The 18,725-nt window shown below is 39.8% G+C and overlaps 1 protein-coding gene across 3 annotated transcripts in view; it reads right to left on the reverse strand.

The window, feature by feature from the left end:
- The window catches only part of MCF2L2 (MCF.2 cell line derived transforming sequence-like 2), a 242,334-nt gene that overhangs the window by 204,811 nt on the left and 18,798 nt on the right, over nt 1-18,725 (reverse strand). For all 3 annotated transcript variants that reach the window (XM_032875453.1, XM_032875452.1, XM_032875451.1), the window contains exon 2: nt 2,414-2,497. In XM_032875453.1, coding sequence (XP_032731344.1) covers nt 2,414-2,497 — 84 coding nt within the window. The remainder of the gene's footprint in view (nt 1-2,413; nt 2,498-18,725) is intronic.

The raw sequence follows: 18,725 nt of genomic DNA on the forward strand, positions 1-18,725 counted from the left end.
GTGGAATCTGTAGAAAAGTCTGTAGCTGGAGTACCCTCACCCTACTTGCCTGAATCAGGAAACAGAAAATGGCCATGACCCAGATCAGAGGCCATAGCTGGGTTGCCTCAGTGATGGGGAAAGACCTAAGCATGGAGATTTCTGTTTTACAACCACAAAGACATAGGCACCCACAACGGCCTCCTTACTGACATTTCATGCCACTTCAGGTAAGGACGAAAAGCAGGTCTAGTAATTCCAAGAACGTGCTGACTCAGAGAACCCCAGGGCTACTTATTTTCTTCGAGACTTGCCGCATTGCAAAGGCTATAACTGCTAATCCATGCTCCCCTCTCATAAGAAGGGCAAACTTGAGGCCACAAGATGACAAGAGAAGCTCAAAAAATGAAAGACTGTCTCTGCCACGGTCAAAGTAACTCTCCTAATGCAGAGATGTCCCCTTTGGTCCAGTGTGTTTTTCTATAGTTCTATGCTCTCTGTTAAAGACTGACAATTATCTCTATTACTGACTTAGTTGTGGCATTATACACCATTTCAACTACGAGCATGGCTTTGGTTCCTTACACAAATTATATCATGCCAGAAAAAAAAAAATACTTTTTGTACTACAATCCAAAAATAAACATTTTTATGGGATTAAAGTATATCAGGAAAAAAAGTCAATTAGTTGGTAGTTGCAATGTTAAGCATTTTTCATGCACTATGTCTTTGATCCTCAAAATTACGATGATCCCACCCATTCATTACACAAATGAGGAAAGTGAAGCTTAGAAAACTGAGTTGCCCAAGGAGATGCAGCTGGCCAACAGCAGAACCTAAATCCATACCTAGGGCTGTCTGACATCCATTTCTTTATTGCCTCTGAGAAATAAGAATAGAGAGAAGCACCTCAGTAATACTCCAAAAAAGTAACTTTGGATCCTTTAATGCATGAATTAATCAGTCACTGGACTCCTTCCCTAGATGAACCATTATATATGCCAGAATCCTATGCTGGGACATTCAACTTTTGGTGTAAGGATACAGAAATCCGCTCCACCTCACTCATCATCTATTCCAGACCCTGACACGTGTGAGCCTTGCAGCCTTCTGTGGCATAAGACCCCAGCAGCAATTGTCAGAAACCCAGAGGGCAATCCCCATTCTGCCTTTTGTTTTGCAGAACCCCAGCCTCCCCATGAGAAGCTATGAACCTTCAGGAGGCTGGTTAGCATCCCCACCAGGACCATGACTACACTGCCTAGGTTGGGGATATAAGGAGCAGTCCTCACAAGACAGACCAGGAGGACTCAGATAATTTTGAACTGAGCTTCTATTATGTTATAGTTTCTGTTCCAAGCAATACAGGTAGAAATTTTAAAATGAGGACTTTGTACTTATAGAGCCTTCAGTGACTATAGGAGCAGTGATCAGTGTAGAGGAAAGACCAGAGAATTCCCCAGAATGTCTGGATTGTATAAGATGTCCCCACCCACAATACAACTCTGGGATGGGGAAAAGTATGCCAATAACAGAGACTGCATTTCCCTCAAACTCAGTAAGATAAGGACTTGGAAGCAGATTAAATATGATTTAGAAAAAAGAAAGAAATGTGTCTTTTTTAATATCCCATGTTGTAGGGTTAAATTAATATCAACTTCATATTCTTCATGATAGAACTAAGGCAGCTTTGTTGCTTTTTTCTGATCTAGAAGATGAAGAGAGTTACTTAACCTCCTTATTCCTCTGTGACGTGTGCTAAAGACAATCTCACACCATGCTTCTAACACAGGTCTAATTGTAATTTAGGGTTTGGTATGTACCTCCAGCTTCAGTAATCAAAGTCATGTCATCATTCGTTAAGTGAATAAGAAAGAAGAGTGTTCTAGTAATGACAACTTCTCAGGGTTGTGCCTAGGCTCAGAAGATTCCTAGCCTTTTATGAACATTAGCCTCTCTTTATTCCCAAATGCTCAATGGAAATCAATGCATTAAAATTAGGTCCATAAAAGCTAAGATTAACAGATAAATTTCTCAGAGATCAAATAACCTCACCAATGCTCAACAACGCTTAAAATCAAACTCTTTTAAGGTTAGATCTTAGAAAAACCTCCAAGAATGTAGGAAGAACATCATGATGGCAGCTGATATCAGTAGTTATTTCCTTTTCCTTCCTCAAAATCTTTTTAGCTCCATTCTTCACAATCTCAAAGAAATTTATTCCCTTAAGGAAGATCAAATTGCCCCCAACAGCAATAAGAATGACATCAGTGAGATCCGACCCTCCTCCATCTGTTCATTGTAACGCTGGGAGAGGCTGAAGGGGTGATTGACTAAGACTTGGGTCCACTGTTCATTAAGGTCCAAGAGGCTGGGCCCTTCTCAACACGATCTCTGCAGCAAAATCTAAAATACACATTAATTTGCACCTTACCTGAGAGAATGGCAAACTGTCTGTGAAGTTGTTCAATTATATCCACTGCCACCAACGGCCTGATTTCCTGCTGCATAATTTCATCTGCACAAATGAAATACAAATTAGTTTAAATTTATGTAAATCACAAAGAGAATTTAAAAGGAAGTAGGGGTAAGAAAGGGAAGCTTCACTACTAGGGAAATCTGGGACTTATCTAGGTATGATTATAGGCACTTATTCTCTTGAGAATGTTATTCCCAAGATGCAGGAATGGATCTGGGTTTTGTGTGGTTATACCCATGAGCACAGGAACACATTCCTAGAGCCTCTCCCAAGGCTTTAGGAGGGTCAACGCAAGGAAGGGGCCCTGAAGCTTACACTTCAGCAGCCTCACAATATAGCTGCTCAGAGGGTCTCATTGCCAAGGCAGGTACTCAGGGACCTGCCTACTTTAGGTCTGCAGGACATCTTAAACACAAACAATCTATGTCCCCAGAGTTCATCTGAAGCTGGGTCATAACATCTATCTGACAATTATGAAGTTTCTTTGCTTTTTGTTTCCTTCCCTCCCTCATTCCTTCCTTTATGCCTCCCTCCTTAATTACTTTTCTTCTCCTTCCAGAATACTTCAAGGGAACTCTTCCCACTGCCAAGCATGTTTAAGGGGACCTTTCTCCATTTTGTTAATTAAAGATACTCCATACTGTATAAAAAGTTATAGGCTTCCAAGGCAAAAATTCAAATCTTTCAAGCACAAACCTACAAATGTCCTCTAACCCTAAGAGTGATTCGTAAGACTTAAGATTTGCAATCTATCCATCTGGGGGAAGGGGATTAAAGAGGAGAGAAGACTGAATGGAAATCGTTAGCCTGGGGTGGAAAGAGGAAGACATTTCACACTCTCACTGTCTAAGATATGATTATCCTCACTTAACTACTTCCCAGAGAATCTCAAAAAATAAACTGGCTCTTGTTTCTAAAGAAGTTAAACATCAGTTAGGATTAAGGCGGGGCCATATAGTCTTATACACTGATGCTAAACAGGAATCTCCCATTGATTCGGCCTGGAGTCAGGGTAACGGTATGATACTGTGACGCTGACCAATCGGAAGACTGTATTGTGGAAGCTCCTCCCAGAACCTTGTTTTCCACTTCTCAGCTTTAGTGTGAAAGTTAAATGAAGTGATATATATGGGGATATACACAGTAGATGCTCAGTAAATACTAGTTATATCCCTTTGTCTGGAAAGGACTTTCCCATATTTGTTTTCTGAAAGTTTTCTTTTTAAGATTTTATTTATTTATTTATTTATTTATTTATTTATTTATTTATTTGAAAGAGAGAGAGAGCACATGAGCAGGGGATGAAACAGAGGCAGAGGGAGGGGGGGAATCTCAGGGAGGGAAAAAAATCTCAAGCAGACTCCCACTGAGTGCAGAGCTGACTGGCACTTGACCTTAGGACCCTGAGACCATGACCTGAGCTAAACAAAGAGTGGGATGCTTAACCCAGTGAGCCACCCAGGCGCTGCCAGAAAGTCTTGTAAGGGCTGGGGCAAGTGTCAGTTTAAATGCTGAGACCCTTCTTAGGTGCCTGGGTGGCTCAGTCAGTTAAGTGTCTGCCTTCAGACATGATCATGTTCCCAGGGTCCTAGGATCAAGTCCTGCACTGGGCTCCCTGATCCACACAGAGCCTGCTTCTCCCTCTGCCTCTCTCTCTGTCTCTCTCTCATACACACATATGAATAGAATAAAAGGAAAGAAAAGAAAAGAAAAAAAAAAGAAAAGAAAAGAAAAAAGAAAAGAAAAAAGATATGCTAAGAGCCTTCTCAGTGAATTCTACCCCTTTCTCTGGAGGAAAGCGGGTAAACCCAGTCAGAGCTCATTCCTTCATCCCTCCTTTCTCTTTTCCATCTTCCTCTTTCCATCCTGAATTCACTAAAAATTCACTAAACCCCTGTTTCACTGTTAATTATAGTGGGTACAATAATGACACTGTAGTTATATTTGGCAAAAGGGGAGGGTCTTCTTGGTTTTATATACAAACTAAAGTATTTAACAGTAAAATGATATTAAATCTGGGATCTGCTTAAGAATGCTCAAGAGTTCCCTCTCCCCAGCCAAAAATGTATGAGGCAGGGGGAGGAGGGGATGAAATCAGATTGACAAATACGGATAATTGTTAAAGCTTGTTGGTGGGTCCATGGGATTTCATTATATAATTATTTTGCATATATTTCAAATTTTTCATAATAAATTATAAACATAGGGAATTTAAGCAGGAACAGGAGTTATATAATTGAAGAGTTTTCCAGAATATAACCTCCCAGTAGTCTGAGAAAATGGTATAGTCAAAAATACAGCTGGATTACTGTATTTTCATACCTGAGAGCATATTTAAGAGATAACGACCCAAAGAAAATCCAAGACCATAAGATGCAATTTATTGTTATTGTACCTCAATATTTGAGGTGTGTTTTAGACATTTCAAATAGGTAAGATTTGAAAATGGACAACAGAAGTGAGTTAAGCCAGCCATCCCCCAATCCATCTGATTTTTTAAGTGAAGAAATGGAGACCCAGAGAGATTCTGACCTTGCCTGTGGTCATGTAATTTAAGCATGGCCTCAAGGTCAGCCTGGGATCACCCAACTCTAAGGACAAACCTTGGCTTTCCATGATAGGCGTTCCCAGACCCTTGGTCTTCAGCAGCACTGGCCTCTACCACACGTGAGAGGGTATCTCTCATCATGGGAGTCTGTGGAGGTTTTCCCAGCCTTCCAACAGAGAAGGGTTACCAAATGGGTAACCTGGGGTTACCCAATGAATGGGACTAAGATGTATAATTTGTTTTTCAAAAATAGAAATGAGCTGGTTTGCCTTTACTGAGAAAGCTTGGCCCCTAGCCAGGGAGTGAAGGGGCTGTACTTGAAGATATCCCAACAAAGAAAACTCATGACCCCGCCTGACCAGCCAAAACAGATCATGCGGGTTTCTTAGACTCAATGCTGACCCAGAGCAAGGAGATGATCTCAAACACACCAAGCTTTTAGTGATGCCTGACATCTATGGCCCTGTTGGAAGAGATTTGGCCCCAACTCGGTTCAGCCCCAAACAGGCCACATTCCTACAGTGACCGAATGAGACACAAAGACCAGCCCTACTGCCTGTAAGCCTTGCTATCCACTCCTGTCTAGATGGAGTAAGGAAGGGAGGGCAGGAGCTCTTTGGTGTAAAGGAGAACCCTTCTCTGCAGTGGGAAAGATCCCAGACAGCCCTGCATGGGAAAAGCTGTTTCTGCCAACTCCTATCTAGACAACCAGAGCAAGAACACTCAGCTTCAGCGTCCTCTGTTGCGGAATGGCTTTGCCTTCTCCAGAAACAGCTGGGCAGTGATGACCAGTGATGACCCACCGAAGTGGTGATGCCTGCTACACTCTGCTTGGGCCCTGGGTCCTATGTGGAGGCTTCCTGCTTGCTGCTTGCTACTTTTGGTGTGCATGGATTAGGGAGAAACTTGTCTATTTCAACCCACACAAGGCCAGGGGAAGTGATAATTCAATTTCAACACAATCTGTATCCTGGGCAAAGTTACAAATAGTTCGGGAGAAAACCTGTCCCTTTTCTATCCCTGATAAGTATACAGGTGAGTGACTGTATGCTACCCTGGACCCAGAGTTTCAGAGATGCAAAAGGCATCGAAGGGTGTAACACAGCCTCCTCAGAGATGGATTAATAGCCTCACACAATCCATGGAAACTCAACTTGGGAAGGCAGCAAATGCCCTGCACTGTCTGCCAGCCAGTCTGAGAGAGTGGTGCAGGCTCTGGGGCAGGACCTTTCCCACTGATGGCAGCCGTCCTCACAGCAGAAAGCAGGGAACTGCTGATAACAGCTATTTGCAATCTGCCTGCTGCAACTGGTCAGGAGTAAAGGGCAGCAAAACCCTTAGCCTTTCACCCTGGCTGTTCTGAAATTTCAGTCACATTGGGATTTGAAAGGTTCCAGTATGATCTGAAGAAAAAAAGAACCAAATTGCTAAGTAAGTAAGTAAGTTAGGGAAATAAACTTTGGTCTGGACCAAAGAGGGAAGGCAGTCCCAAGTTTGACAGACCCTGCCACATTTCTACTTTGCCAAGGGAATGTGGTGAACAGGAAAAATGGAAGAGTTTGCCACCTAACTGGACTAGGAACGGGCCCAAGATCCCCGGTCCCAGCCTGTTAGTAACACTAAGGAGCCCCAGCTGTGAGCCAGCCCTGACCACACACCTCACAGATTAACTTATTTAATGAGTTGGATAATGACAGTAAAGGAATGCACCCCTGCACTAAAATGAACTTCTTCTGACCCACCCCATCCTCTTATCCCCTCAACTAGACCATACTTGACTGCCGGGAAAACACGTATGGACTAGAAGCTTGAGAAATCAGTTGCTGGGCTGGTACGCAAAGCCACCTCATGGAGACATGCTGTTTCACTTCTCTTTTTTTATTGGCCAGGTCAGGAATAACACAACCCCATTTTCCCTTCTTTTACTGGCCCCTGTGCTATCACAATGCTTTCCTGAACCATAAGATAGCACTAAGTCTTGTCCACAAATTTAATGATGAATAAAAAAGCAATAGAAAAGCAGGTGGAAGAATTTTTTTTGAAGGAGAAATTCAGAATTTTAAAAGCAAGAACACTGAAAAATGACCAACTTCTTATTAGTCAAATAATGCCATTAAAACAGCAATAGAATATCTCATTCACCCATAAAATAACCGAGATTCTCATATCCAATGCTGGGATCTTGTTGGAAAACCAGAACATGTACATAACCTTGGTGAGTGAAGCTGGTAGAGCCCTTTTAGAAAGTAGTTTCACAGTATTTTATCCAGTGATTATTGTGTAGCTACATACCAAACCCTTTGTATGCAGTATCTCATTTAATCCTCAAAACAATGCTAGGGGCAGTTTGAACTAGATTTGCAGTAGCTCATCCAAGGTGAAGTAGAGTCACAATTTGAATCCATCTCATTCTGAACTCCAAAGCCCAACATCTTAACCATTACAATACACAGCTTCAATACACACTCATTAAAATCTTCATAATCCTTCATCTTTTATATGGAAATTTATGCCAACAAAATAGTAAAATAAGAACTTTATACATAAAAAGGTAGACTGGAATATTATTAATAAGAGTGAAAAAATGAGGGATGCCTGGGTGGCTAGGTCAGTTAAACAGCTGCCTTCTGCTCAGGTCATGATCTCAAGGTCCTGGAATTGAGTCCCACATTGGGCTCTCTGCTCAGCAGGAAGTCTGCTTCTCCCTCTCCCTCTGTGGGTGCTCTCTCTCTCTCTCTCTCAATAAATAAAATCTTTTTTTATAAAAAAGAGTAAAAAAATGAAAGCAAATATTATATGATTATGAAAACCATCTCCATAGAAAAAGATTTAAGATATATCAAGGACATAAAAACCATATGTGATTGTAGACAAGTTAAAAGAGAAAGAAGAAAACATGCAGTGTATTTGTGCATATGTGTACAGGCATATGAGAAAAGAACACTTGAAATAGTTATGTTAGAGTAACAGAATCATATTATGGTTACCCTCTTCAGCTTATGTAGAGAAAAGTATGTTCTGGTAGCCTTTATTTTTCTGCTAATAGGATTTTATTGAAGTATAATTTACATGTGGTACAATGCACAGATCTTAAGTGTACAGTTTGATGAATTCTGATAAATATATACACTCATGTAACCATCAGACAGGTCAAGATATGGGACGTTCCCATCACCCCCAAATTTCCTTGTGACCCCTGGTCCAGGCCCCACACTTTCAAGAGCACCAGATCTCACCGCTCTTCTGCCCATAAATATGTGTGTTAAAGACCACACAGGTGCGTTTGTCACTTGCAATCTGGTATTCCACGCTAACAGAGCATACCGCAGCCCCATACATCTACCATCTTAACACCAGTGGAGCCCCAGGGAAGTACTTCGTCACATCTTTTGATCTATATCTTCAAAAGAAAAGGCGACTGCTTTCCAATGCTACGCCGCCGGTTTGTGGGCTGTGCCATGGCTGACATCAGGGACAGACACTGCTTCTGAGCGCAGGGAAGACTGGAGCCGCAGAAGTGCTTAGTAAGAAAAGAGACAAATTAATTATCACGTCAAATCCTTCCTCTCACATGGCATGAATGCTGTAGATTCTCATCTAATGAAATCTCAGGCCAAGCACTACCAAGCATCAACCTTCTTTCTTCCTTCCAAAACGTAAATTCCTTGAACACAATTACAACACTTAGATCACATTGACTTCAGGTCACTGCTCTCAAGAGCTCAAATTATGTGAAAATCTCAATCATAACAACAGTGCTTTGCTGACATGAAAAATCTTGCTAGCAAGAAAAAAATATATGTATTTCATGGATTAATTAATGACTTACAGATTACAGATAACTTTACTACACATCCACATTTCACAGGTCCATCAACACAACACTCAGACACATTCAATAATTCAGTTTTGTCATCTTTGCTATTTTATGACTTTTACTCAGATAAAAACCACTGCTTTATACATATTTTAATTTTGTTCCTATGGCAGTATGTTTGTAAGGTAGGTAGGAAGATAAAACATATTTTATTTAACTGTGGCATGTGGGCCTCCATTCGTTCCCTTGTCCCAGGCTCTGCAGTACCTGTTTAAAACTGCTTTGAGAACTGGTAAGATACTACTAAGCATAGCATTTCTGCTAATACTTACCTAAACCCCATTTCACCTTTCTTTCCTTTGCAGAGTGGATACATTTTTTTTTAAAGCTCCTTAATTTCTGCTGACATTTCATATTGTACCCTTGTATAAGCCAAGCACTGCAGAGGTGGACATTTCTATGCAATGAGTTTCCTTAGCAACAGTGGCTGGAGAGGACATTCCCTTGTAGCCCTTCTTAACTCCAGGACAGATGAAACTGAGCTCTGCAGCCTGGGGTATTCTGCATAAAAAGCAATCACGGTCAGCAGGAAACTGAGAAAATCTATGAAACTACTTAATCCCTCCTTCCCATAAGGCTTCCTGTTAGAACACTGGATTTCAAATGCCCCACCTGCATTTTAATCAATACCTCGCCCTGAGCCGTGCTTCTCAAATTATAATGGATATATAAATGACATGGTTTTTAAATGACAATTCTGATTTAGTAGGCCTAGGGTGGGGCATTTTAACAAGTTCTCCTGGTGCTGCTGATCCAACAGAGAAACCAGCACAACTGTTCTTGGTCCTGAGACTATTCTTGGTCCTTTCCTGTTGCTTATGAAAATACAGCTCAGGGAAGGAAAAAAAATTGTTTTTATTTGGGTTGTTTGCTGTCTGCTTCTTTTATCACTCAGTAAAAATAATCATCTCTGTGTGTTCAAAGTATTCTTAAAACAGAGGACTAGATGGTGTAAACGTTTCCTTCTGTGCTGATTGTGAGGTCAGCACCCTGAGAAACAAAACCCTGGCCTGAGAACATGCTTACCTCTCCTTCCTACACTATCCACCTCAAGCCTGCCACACTGCTGGGCGGGGGAGGGGCTCCCTCATGCCTATGCCCTCTCATTCTTGGCCCATTCAGACCAAGTTTAAGGTCTGGAAGCAGTGCCTTAGGCAAAACAATATAATATAGTATACGGTGAAGAGATTAGAAGACCTGATATGAGTAATAATCATTTAATGTTGCATCCTTCCAAAATTTTCTACACTTTTCTAAAGCTCCTAGGGAAAAAAAAAATCTTCACACAAAAGAATCAAAATGGTAGGATTTTAGATGTTTTAGCAATGTGATGGCTAAACAATTTTATTTTTGTTTAAGAAAAAGTTCTGGAAGCTCTAGCAAACATTCCTTCCTTCCTCTCTTAATTGATTGATTGATTCATTCATTCATTCATTCGTTCAGGTATGGAAACAGAATGAAAAGAACTGGACTTGCATCTGAGCTCTGCCACTAACCAGCCCCTCTATCATCAGGGTCTCCCTCTGTAAAATGGGAATGAATAATAGTTCATCTCTTTGGAGGACCATTGTGAGGATTAATACTACCATTTATTGAACACTTACTGCCTACTGGGCACTGAACTACATGCTTTATGTACATTATCTAACTTACTTAATTAAAAACCATGTGAAAGCAGTTTGTATTTAACAGATTCAACAGAAGCTAATTAAATTGATCATTCAGTCCTTGAGCTATGATCTCAAGGATACTACAATGGATTTCTCACAAACACCCATGTTATTGTCATGCATTGTTGGTTTGCACTGAAATTCTGCTCATAAATTCCCCTTAGTTGACCTTTCTCTTTCACTATGAAACAAGTCTGATAGAAATTGTTTTGTGTTCAGAAGGACTCAGGAGCAAAACAGAGATTACAATCAGGTCAAAATATAAATAAGCATGTAGTATATGATAAAAGTGGCATTTCACATGGGGCCAGAGGGCGATTATTCAACAAGTACTGTTGGGTCAATCCGCTGGTCACTAAAGGACATCAAGTACAGTGATTAACAGCATCACCTCTGGTACCACAATGCCTAGGTTCAAATCTTAGCTCTGCCACTTACAGCAGACTAATCTCAAGCAAGTTGCTTGATGTCCCTGTACCTTAATTTCTTGATCTGAAAATGGAGGAAATTATAACACACCCACCTGATCTAATCATTGTAAGAATTGAGTTAATATAGCTAGAAAACTTAAGAAAAATTCCTGGTATATGGCAGGTGCTATGTAAGTTTATTTTATTATTATCAAAATGTTTAAGTGTATCCATATTTTTACTTCTTGCCAAAAGGACAAACTCCAGCCAGATTTAATAATGAAACCATAATAATACTAGAAGAAAATGTAGGAAAATATTTTTATGATACCGGAATCAGAACAGCCTTTCAAAGTATGGCAGAAATACCAGTAAGAAAAGACTGTTAAAGTTAATTTAAAAATCACTTTGGCAGGGCAAACATACCTTGAACAAAGTCAAAAAATAGCAACAAATTAGAAAATGTACCACATATATAGTTGATAAAGGGCTTATCTTCCTAGAATATAAAGAACAGGCTGGATAGGGCCTCCCCAAAAGATAAGACCATGTCCTAATCCTAGTAGCTGTGAACACTGCCTTGTGTGGAAAGAGGGTCCTTGCAGACATGACTAAGTTAAGGCTCTTGAGAGGCAGAGTCTACTTGGAATCAACTGGGTGGGCCCAGAATGCAATCATATATATTCTCATATTCTCCACACACAGCAGAGAGTCTGTTGGAGGTTCTCTCTCTGACCCTCCCCCCCAAAATAAATTTTTAAAAAAGAGAGAAAGGGAAACAGAGGAGAAGACCATGTGAAGAGGGAGGCTGAGACTGGATTGTTGCAGTCACAAGCCAACACAGGCCTAGAGCCACCAGAGCCCGAAAAAGCCGAGGAAATAAATTTCCCCTGTAGCCTCCAGAGACCTGCACCTTGATTTTGGACCTCTGACCTCCAAATCTATGGGAAAATAAATTTCTGCTGTTTTAAGCCATAAAATCTGTGGTCAATTCAACAACCACATGCAACAAACACAAACTAAGATCAGACAATTCCTGGAATAAATACAGCCAGTGAATGAACGTCAGATTGCAGTCATGTCAAAAAGGCCTTTTAGACACTCCCAAAACCCACGTTAAGATACTCAGATTTTCATAGTTGTCTTGAGTCACAAACAGAATAAAATGATTGACAGCTAGAACATGTAGGCAATCGTTTTATATATAACATTTTGTAGTGGGGGGGAGAAGAAAAGCTAAAACGTGTACATAATGCTATGAGTTTAGAATTCAGAAATTCTTCATAAGCTTTCAAATTATTTCCTTTCCTCATTACCAAAAAAACTGTAAAGCTCTTGTGATTCAACTTTAATAAAAATCAGGGCAATAATTTACACTTGAATTCAAGTGTATCTGTGCACATGCACAGGTGAGCGTCTATGGGTTTTAAGAATGGAAAGCAAAATTGGATTAACAGCGGTGCTTGGGTGGCTCAGTCATTAACTGTTGGCCTTTGGCTCAGGTAGTGATCCCAGGGTCCTGGGATCAAGCCCCACATCAGGCTCCCTGCTCAGGAGGAAGCCTGCTTCTTCCTCTCCCACTCCCCCTACTCATGTTCTGTTTCTCGCTGTGTCTCTGTCAAATAAATAAAATCTTTTTTAAAAATCTGATTAACAAGTTGTTCTTCCTTAAGTAGCAAATACATAGTATTCCTTGCCTTCGATAAGATAGCATATTAGCCTATATAAGTATATGATGTATACTCTAAGCATGAATTCAGAAACTATACTGTAATAATGATAAAGCATACTTCTCTATTCAGTAATTCCCCTCTTCAGGTTCCAAATATAAGTAAAGAGGAATAAAGAGAGACAAAGACAGTTGTTTAATCACTTTTCCTAGTCTGTGATCCAAGGGGAATGAATGTATTATAAACATTTTCAAGGCAAAAAAAAAAAAAAGAGGAGGGGGGATGGGATAATATCTAAAAGCCCATCCATAAAAAAGTAGTCTTAGAAACGAGTAGTCTCTTCAGCTCTTAAAACATGTGTCTTACTGGCTTCCAAACACAAGTAAGGCATACTCAGAAATGCTGTTCCTGCTCAGCCAGCCTGCTGAAGGGAACTGTTTTTCTTTTTTCTACTCTTAAACCACCAGTCTGTTATTAGTTCATATGTTTAAAAATGAAGTCTTAGCATTTCAGATTTAACACTTTTTTCAGATTTAACATTTTTCTTCAGGAACATGAGTTTCATATCTGGATTTTTATTTTCATTTTATGAAAGCAATATATGTTGGTTATTTTTAAAAATTAAAAAACACAGCAAAAATAAGAAAAATAAAATTCCTTATCCCTCCTTCACCTCAAATGAAACAGTTATCTCACTGGTGTATAACAGTCAATACACATATTTATGTATAGACATAAATGCTCTTAAGATGGATTCATACTTACACATTCCATCCTACAACCTGATTTTTTCAGAATATTTGGTCATCTCTTTTTAATATGAATTTTTCAATAAATGACCATCTACAATATTGTTAATAGCTGATTAATGCTTTTTGAAAAGCCCTTTTATTTCAGCTCAGGTCATGATCCCAGGGATCCCAGGATCCCACATCGGGCTCCCAGCTCAGCAGAGAGCCTGCTTCTCCCTCTCCCTCTGCTTGCTGCTCTACTTGTGCTCTCTTTGTCTCTATCTCTCTGTCAAATAAATAAAATCTTTTAAAAAAATAAAAAATAAAAAGCCCTTTTAAACTCCTCAATAAACCTGAAATAGTACTGCAAGTAAATTCTTTTAATATAAATTTTGTTAGTTAAGTCATTATTCCACAGAGAAGGAGGATAAATAATGAAATATACATAAAAGAAAGGCATCATTGCTCTCACAGTACCTTGTTCTGCCATATATTCTAGCCTGGTGCAACTTCCCAGGAAATGGTGGTAAGCCCTCATCTCTGCCTCTGTGATCCGCACCGAGGTGTAAGGTAAGTATCTGGGGTCTTGCTGTCCACACTTCTTACACCAGGAAGCCATTGGATCCCAGGAAATGGTGCCACCTTGTTCTCTCTTCATTCCTCTCAGCACTGCACTCGAATAAACGTGTTTAATCCTTTCTCCTGACTAATCTCACTGACGTTCATTCAAGGTCATTTCACTGCTGAGAGTTTATCTTTGGATTGGTGAGTGCTCACAGGATTACAGGCCCAATAGCTACTGGGCTTTCTTATTTGGAAACAAAGGGAAACAGGGGGCTGAAGATGTGGGGTAGAGAGAGAAATCCTAGAGTCAATGAGAATCAGAATTTTTTTTCTTTTTTCTTTTTTAGCAGAATCACAACATGAGACATACATCATGCCAGTGGGTGTTTAAAATAAAATAATAGGGATAAACTTTTTAAAGGATGCTCCTAAAAAATTTATTCCAGGCCACAATCCTCCCCTCCCTCTCTTCCAACCTCTCCAGGCTCCAGAGGAATAAAATCCAGAGACTTAACACTGTAGCCAATAGAAGTTACTATCTAGGCAGACATCATGTGTTGGCACAGCAAAAGGTCAATGTTCAAGTCCTGAAGGAATGTAGTGTTTCCTGAACTACTTCTAAAGACCAGGTACAAGTACAATATGATTCAAAATAAAGGATGTTCTTTGTCTGTCATAATCTGATGGAGACCTCCTGCCCTTACTACCATTTAGAGAAAAGCAAGCTCACCATTCAGAACTGTGCTGTGCACAGAATGTGGTATACTCAGAGGGAGGCTGATTTTACATAATGATATTTTATCTTGGTTCTTTGTGATTAATGCTTTTGTTTAGTAATGTCATGCTCCAAGATTTAAAGAAAGGGCAAAATATGGAATATCCAACAAGTAATAAATGTTTGAATATAAACTTCTAATTTTTATTCGTAGGTTTCAAGCTGAAATTTGAGTAAGGCTTGCAACTGGCCAAGGAAAAATTGCAAACACTGTCTTACAAATAAATAAATATTTATTTTTAAGCAGAAGGTAAAATTCATATATATTGAATACTCAGATCTGAAGTATATATTTTAACGAGTTTTGACAAATGGATACATCCATGTAACCCATACTTTCAAGATATAGAATGTTTCCATCTACAGAGAGTAACTTCATGCCCTTTCCCAGTCCACCTTAGTTCCTAACCCCCAGGCAACCACTGAAGTGATCTTTCTTTTATTTCTTTTAAATATTTTATTTATTTATTAGAGAGAGAGAGAGAAAGAGAGAAGATGCAAGTGGGAGGAGGGACAAAGGGAGAAGCAGGCTCCCCACTGAATAGGAGCCCAATGCAGGAATCCATCCTAGGATGCTGGGATCATGGCCTGAACTGTAGGCAGACACTTAACCAACTGAGCCACCCAGGAGCACTGAAGTGATTTTTCAATAGAGACTAGTATTGCCTTTTTAAAAACTTTATGTACAGGACAGGAAACAACAAGTGTTGGTGAGGATGTGGAGAAAGGGGAACCCTCTTACACTGTTGGTGGGAATGCAAGCTGGTACAACCTCTCTGGAGAACAGTATGGAGGTTCCTCAAGAAGTTAAAAATAGAGCTACCCTACGATCCAGTAATTGCATTACTAGGTATCTACCCTAAGACACAAATGTAGTGATCTGAAGGGGCAACTGCACCTCAATGTTTATAGTAGCAACATTCACAATAGCCAAACTGTGGAAAGAGCCAAGATGCCCACCAACAGATGAATGGATAAAGAAGACATGATATGTATATATGTATATATGCATGCACACACACACAATGGAATATTACTCAGCCATCAGAAAGGATGAATACTTAACCATTCACATTGACACCAATGGAATTGGAGGGTACTATGCTGAGCGAAATAAGTCAATCAGAGAAAGACAACTATCATATGGTTTCACTCATATGCAGAACATAAGAAACACAGCAGAGGACCTTAGGGAAGGGAGGGAAAACAGAATGGGAAGTCATCAGGGAGGAATAAAAATCATGAGAGACTCTTAACTATAAGAAACAAATTGAGGGCTGTTGGATGGGAGGTGGGTTGAGGAGTGGGATAATTGGATGATGGGCATTAAGGAGGGCAGGTGACATGATGAGCACTGGGTGTTATATGAAACTGATAAATTACTGAACACTACAACTGAAATTAATGATGTATTATAAGTTGGTTAACTCAGCTTAAATTTTTAAAAAAACTTCATATAATGTAATCATATAGAATATACTCTTCTGTCTAGCTTCTTTATCTTAGAATAATGCTTTTCAGACTCAACCATGTTGTATCAAAAGTTCATTTATTTTTATTGTTGAGTTGTATACCATCGTATGGATGGTCACAGTTTGTCCATTCTCCTGCTGATAGACACCCAGGTGTGTGTGTTTGTTTGTTTGTTTTCAATTTGGGCTGTTATGAATAAAGTTGCTATGAACATTCATGTAAAGTTCTCTGCATGGACACATGTTTGCATTCCTCTTGGATAAACACCAACTAGTGGTATTGCTCAAAGGAAAGGTGTACATTTAATTTGTAAGAAACTGCCAAATGTTTTCCCAAATTGGTTATACCAGGAAGCCTTTAAGATTAGAGGCTGCTCCAGGAAAGAACCTAGATGTCTATCAACAGATGAATGGATAAAGAAGATGCGGTATATACATACAATGGAATACTATTGCAGCCATCAAAAGAAATGAAATCTTGCCATTTGCAACGACATGGATGGAACTAGAGGGTATTATGCTTAGCGAAATAAGTCGATCGGAGAAAGATAACTATCATATGATCTCCCTGATATGAGGAAGTGGAGATGCAACGTGGGGGTTTGGGGGGTAGGAAGAGAATAAATGAAACAAGATGGGATCCGGAGGGAAACAAACCATAAGAGACTCTTAATCTCACAAAACAAACTGAGGGTTGCCGGGGGGAGGGGGGGAGGGAGAGGGTGGTGGGCTTATAGATATTGGGGAGGGTATGTGCTATGGTGAGTACTGTGAAGTGTGTAAACCTGGCAGTTCACAGACCTGTACCCCTTGGGCTAATAATACATTATATGTTTATAAAAAAATAAAAAAAAAACTATACAAAAATTAGAGTCTGCTCTGTTCAGCCATCCTCAGAGCCAATCTCTTATTAGTGTTAACTGCAGATGAAGTACTTTAAGAAAATACCTAAGAATTAAGAGGAAGAAATTTAATATAATTTGAGATGCTAAAACTTAAAAGAGCTCTTTTTTTCTCTACCATTAGGTATTGTGAACATGCTACCTCCAGTTAAAGCCAAGTCTGAAAGTCCTGATGCAGGGCAGCAAACAAGCAATTTTAAACAGTGGTCTGTGATATATAGCCGAATTTCCCTCCAAAACACTTGTGCCACTTTTCATTTTCACCAACAATATGGAAAGTGCCTGATTACCCATATGGAAGCTCTTTTTCCTACTAAACATGAGCTTCTTTACCCATTCATGTAGATATGAACAGCCATGAATGCTTGGCTGGCATCACAACACCTACAAACATAAGAGGTATCTTTGTCAACCATGTAAATCCACAATGGCAGTGGGCATGCAATTGCACACACTAAGCAATGACCATAATTATATTTTTGCAGCTTAAGCACCTCTAGGGAGAGGGCAGACAGTAAAATCTTGGAAAATTTCTTTATAACATTTGAATCTCTATTACATGAACAAATTGTACAGCCCTTACAAGTCCTGTATTCCGTGCACTGACCTTTACCATTTGACCAAGATCAAATATCTGATAAAGGACTATATTTGCTTTGTGTTGAACAAGAGAATCTGAAATAACTGGGCACTAGGTAACTCTCCTTGGAAAAGAGCTGATTATTTTAATAGTAAAGGCAATGGAAGATGAATGTTCTTATTCATTCATTTCATCCAGCCTCCCTACAAGAAAAAAAAAGCTTTTTTAGCATTTCTAGATTCACACCTATTTAATATAAAATTGTTTTGTATCTGAGCAGCAGATATAAAATGAACTGAAGCAACCCACTTGTCCCTACCTATTGGTGCAAAAGGAGAATAAGTAGCCACCTATAAGCTCCAGAAGGATCTGAATTATCCACACCATGAAAGCATCAGGGCTGTCATCTCACCAGAACTAAGACCAAAGTAATATTAAAGGAAGGGACATTTTTTCCTTACATGAACTAGATTTTCTTTTCTTTTTTTTTTTTTTAAGTCAACATTCAAATGTCCTGATGTATTTGCTGAGATTAAACTGACTTTCTCCCAGAGTTGGCCAGGGGGGCAGAGGGAGTAACAGGACTCTTGGTGGTGGAGCTCTCAGGGCCACCACACTCCATCAGTTGACCAAGGAGCTGCAAGGGCTGCAGACCATCTCATCTTCCTGGTCTTCCTCTTTCCTAGAGGAGCAGAGACACCTCACTCCCTCTGAGTCAGGGAAAGGGGGCTGCCACATCCATTCACATACATGTGGAGGAACCCCTAGAGGAAGCATGCTGAACAGCTATGTGGTTCCCATTTGGGAGTGAGACCAAAGTTACAGGGGACAAGGAGACTTTGACTTACAACTTTCCACCCTTCTGTACTATTTGCAATTTATATGAAAAAGCATGGATTACTTTCATGAGTAAACTTAACATACACTAACAAAGATTTTTAAAAATTATTTTGTCTGGGTTACTCCATATATCAAGCTTTCCAACATGCCCCTGGATACTATTTTTAGAGCACTGCCTTTATAAACTTTTATAAGTTTTACTGACCCCTATGGCAAAATGTCCATGGT

This window comes from Lontra canadensis, unplaced genomic scaffold, assembly GCF_010015895.1.
Source record: "Lontra canadensis isolate GAN:19392208 unplaced genomic scaffold, GSC_riverotter_1.0 scaffold56, whole genome shotgun sequence".
NCBI classification, from domain to species: Eukaryota; Metazoa; Chordata; class Mammalia; order Carnivora; family Mustelidae; genus Lontra; species Lontra canadensis.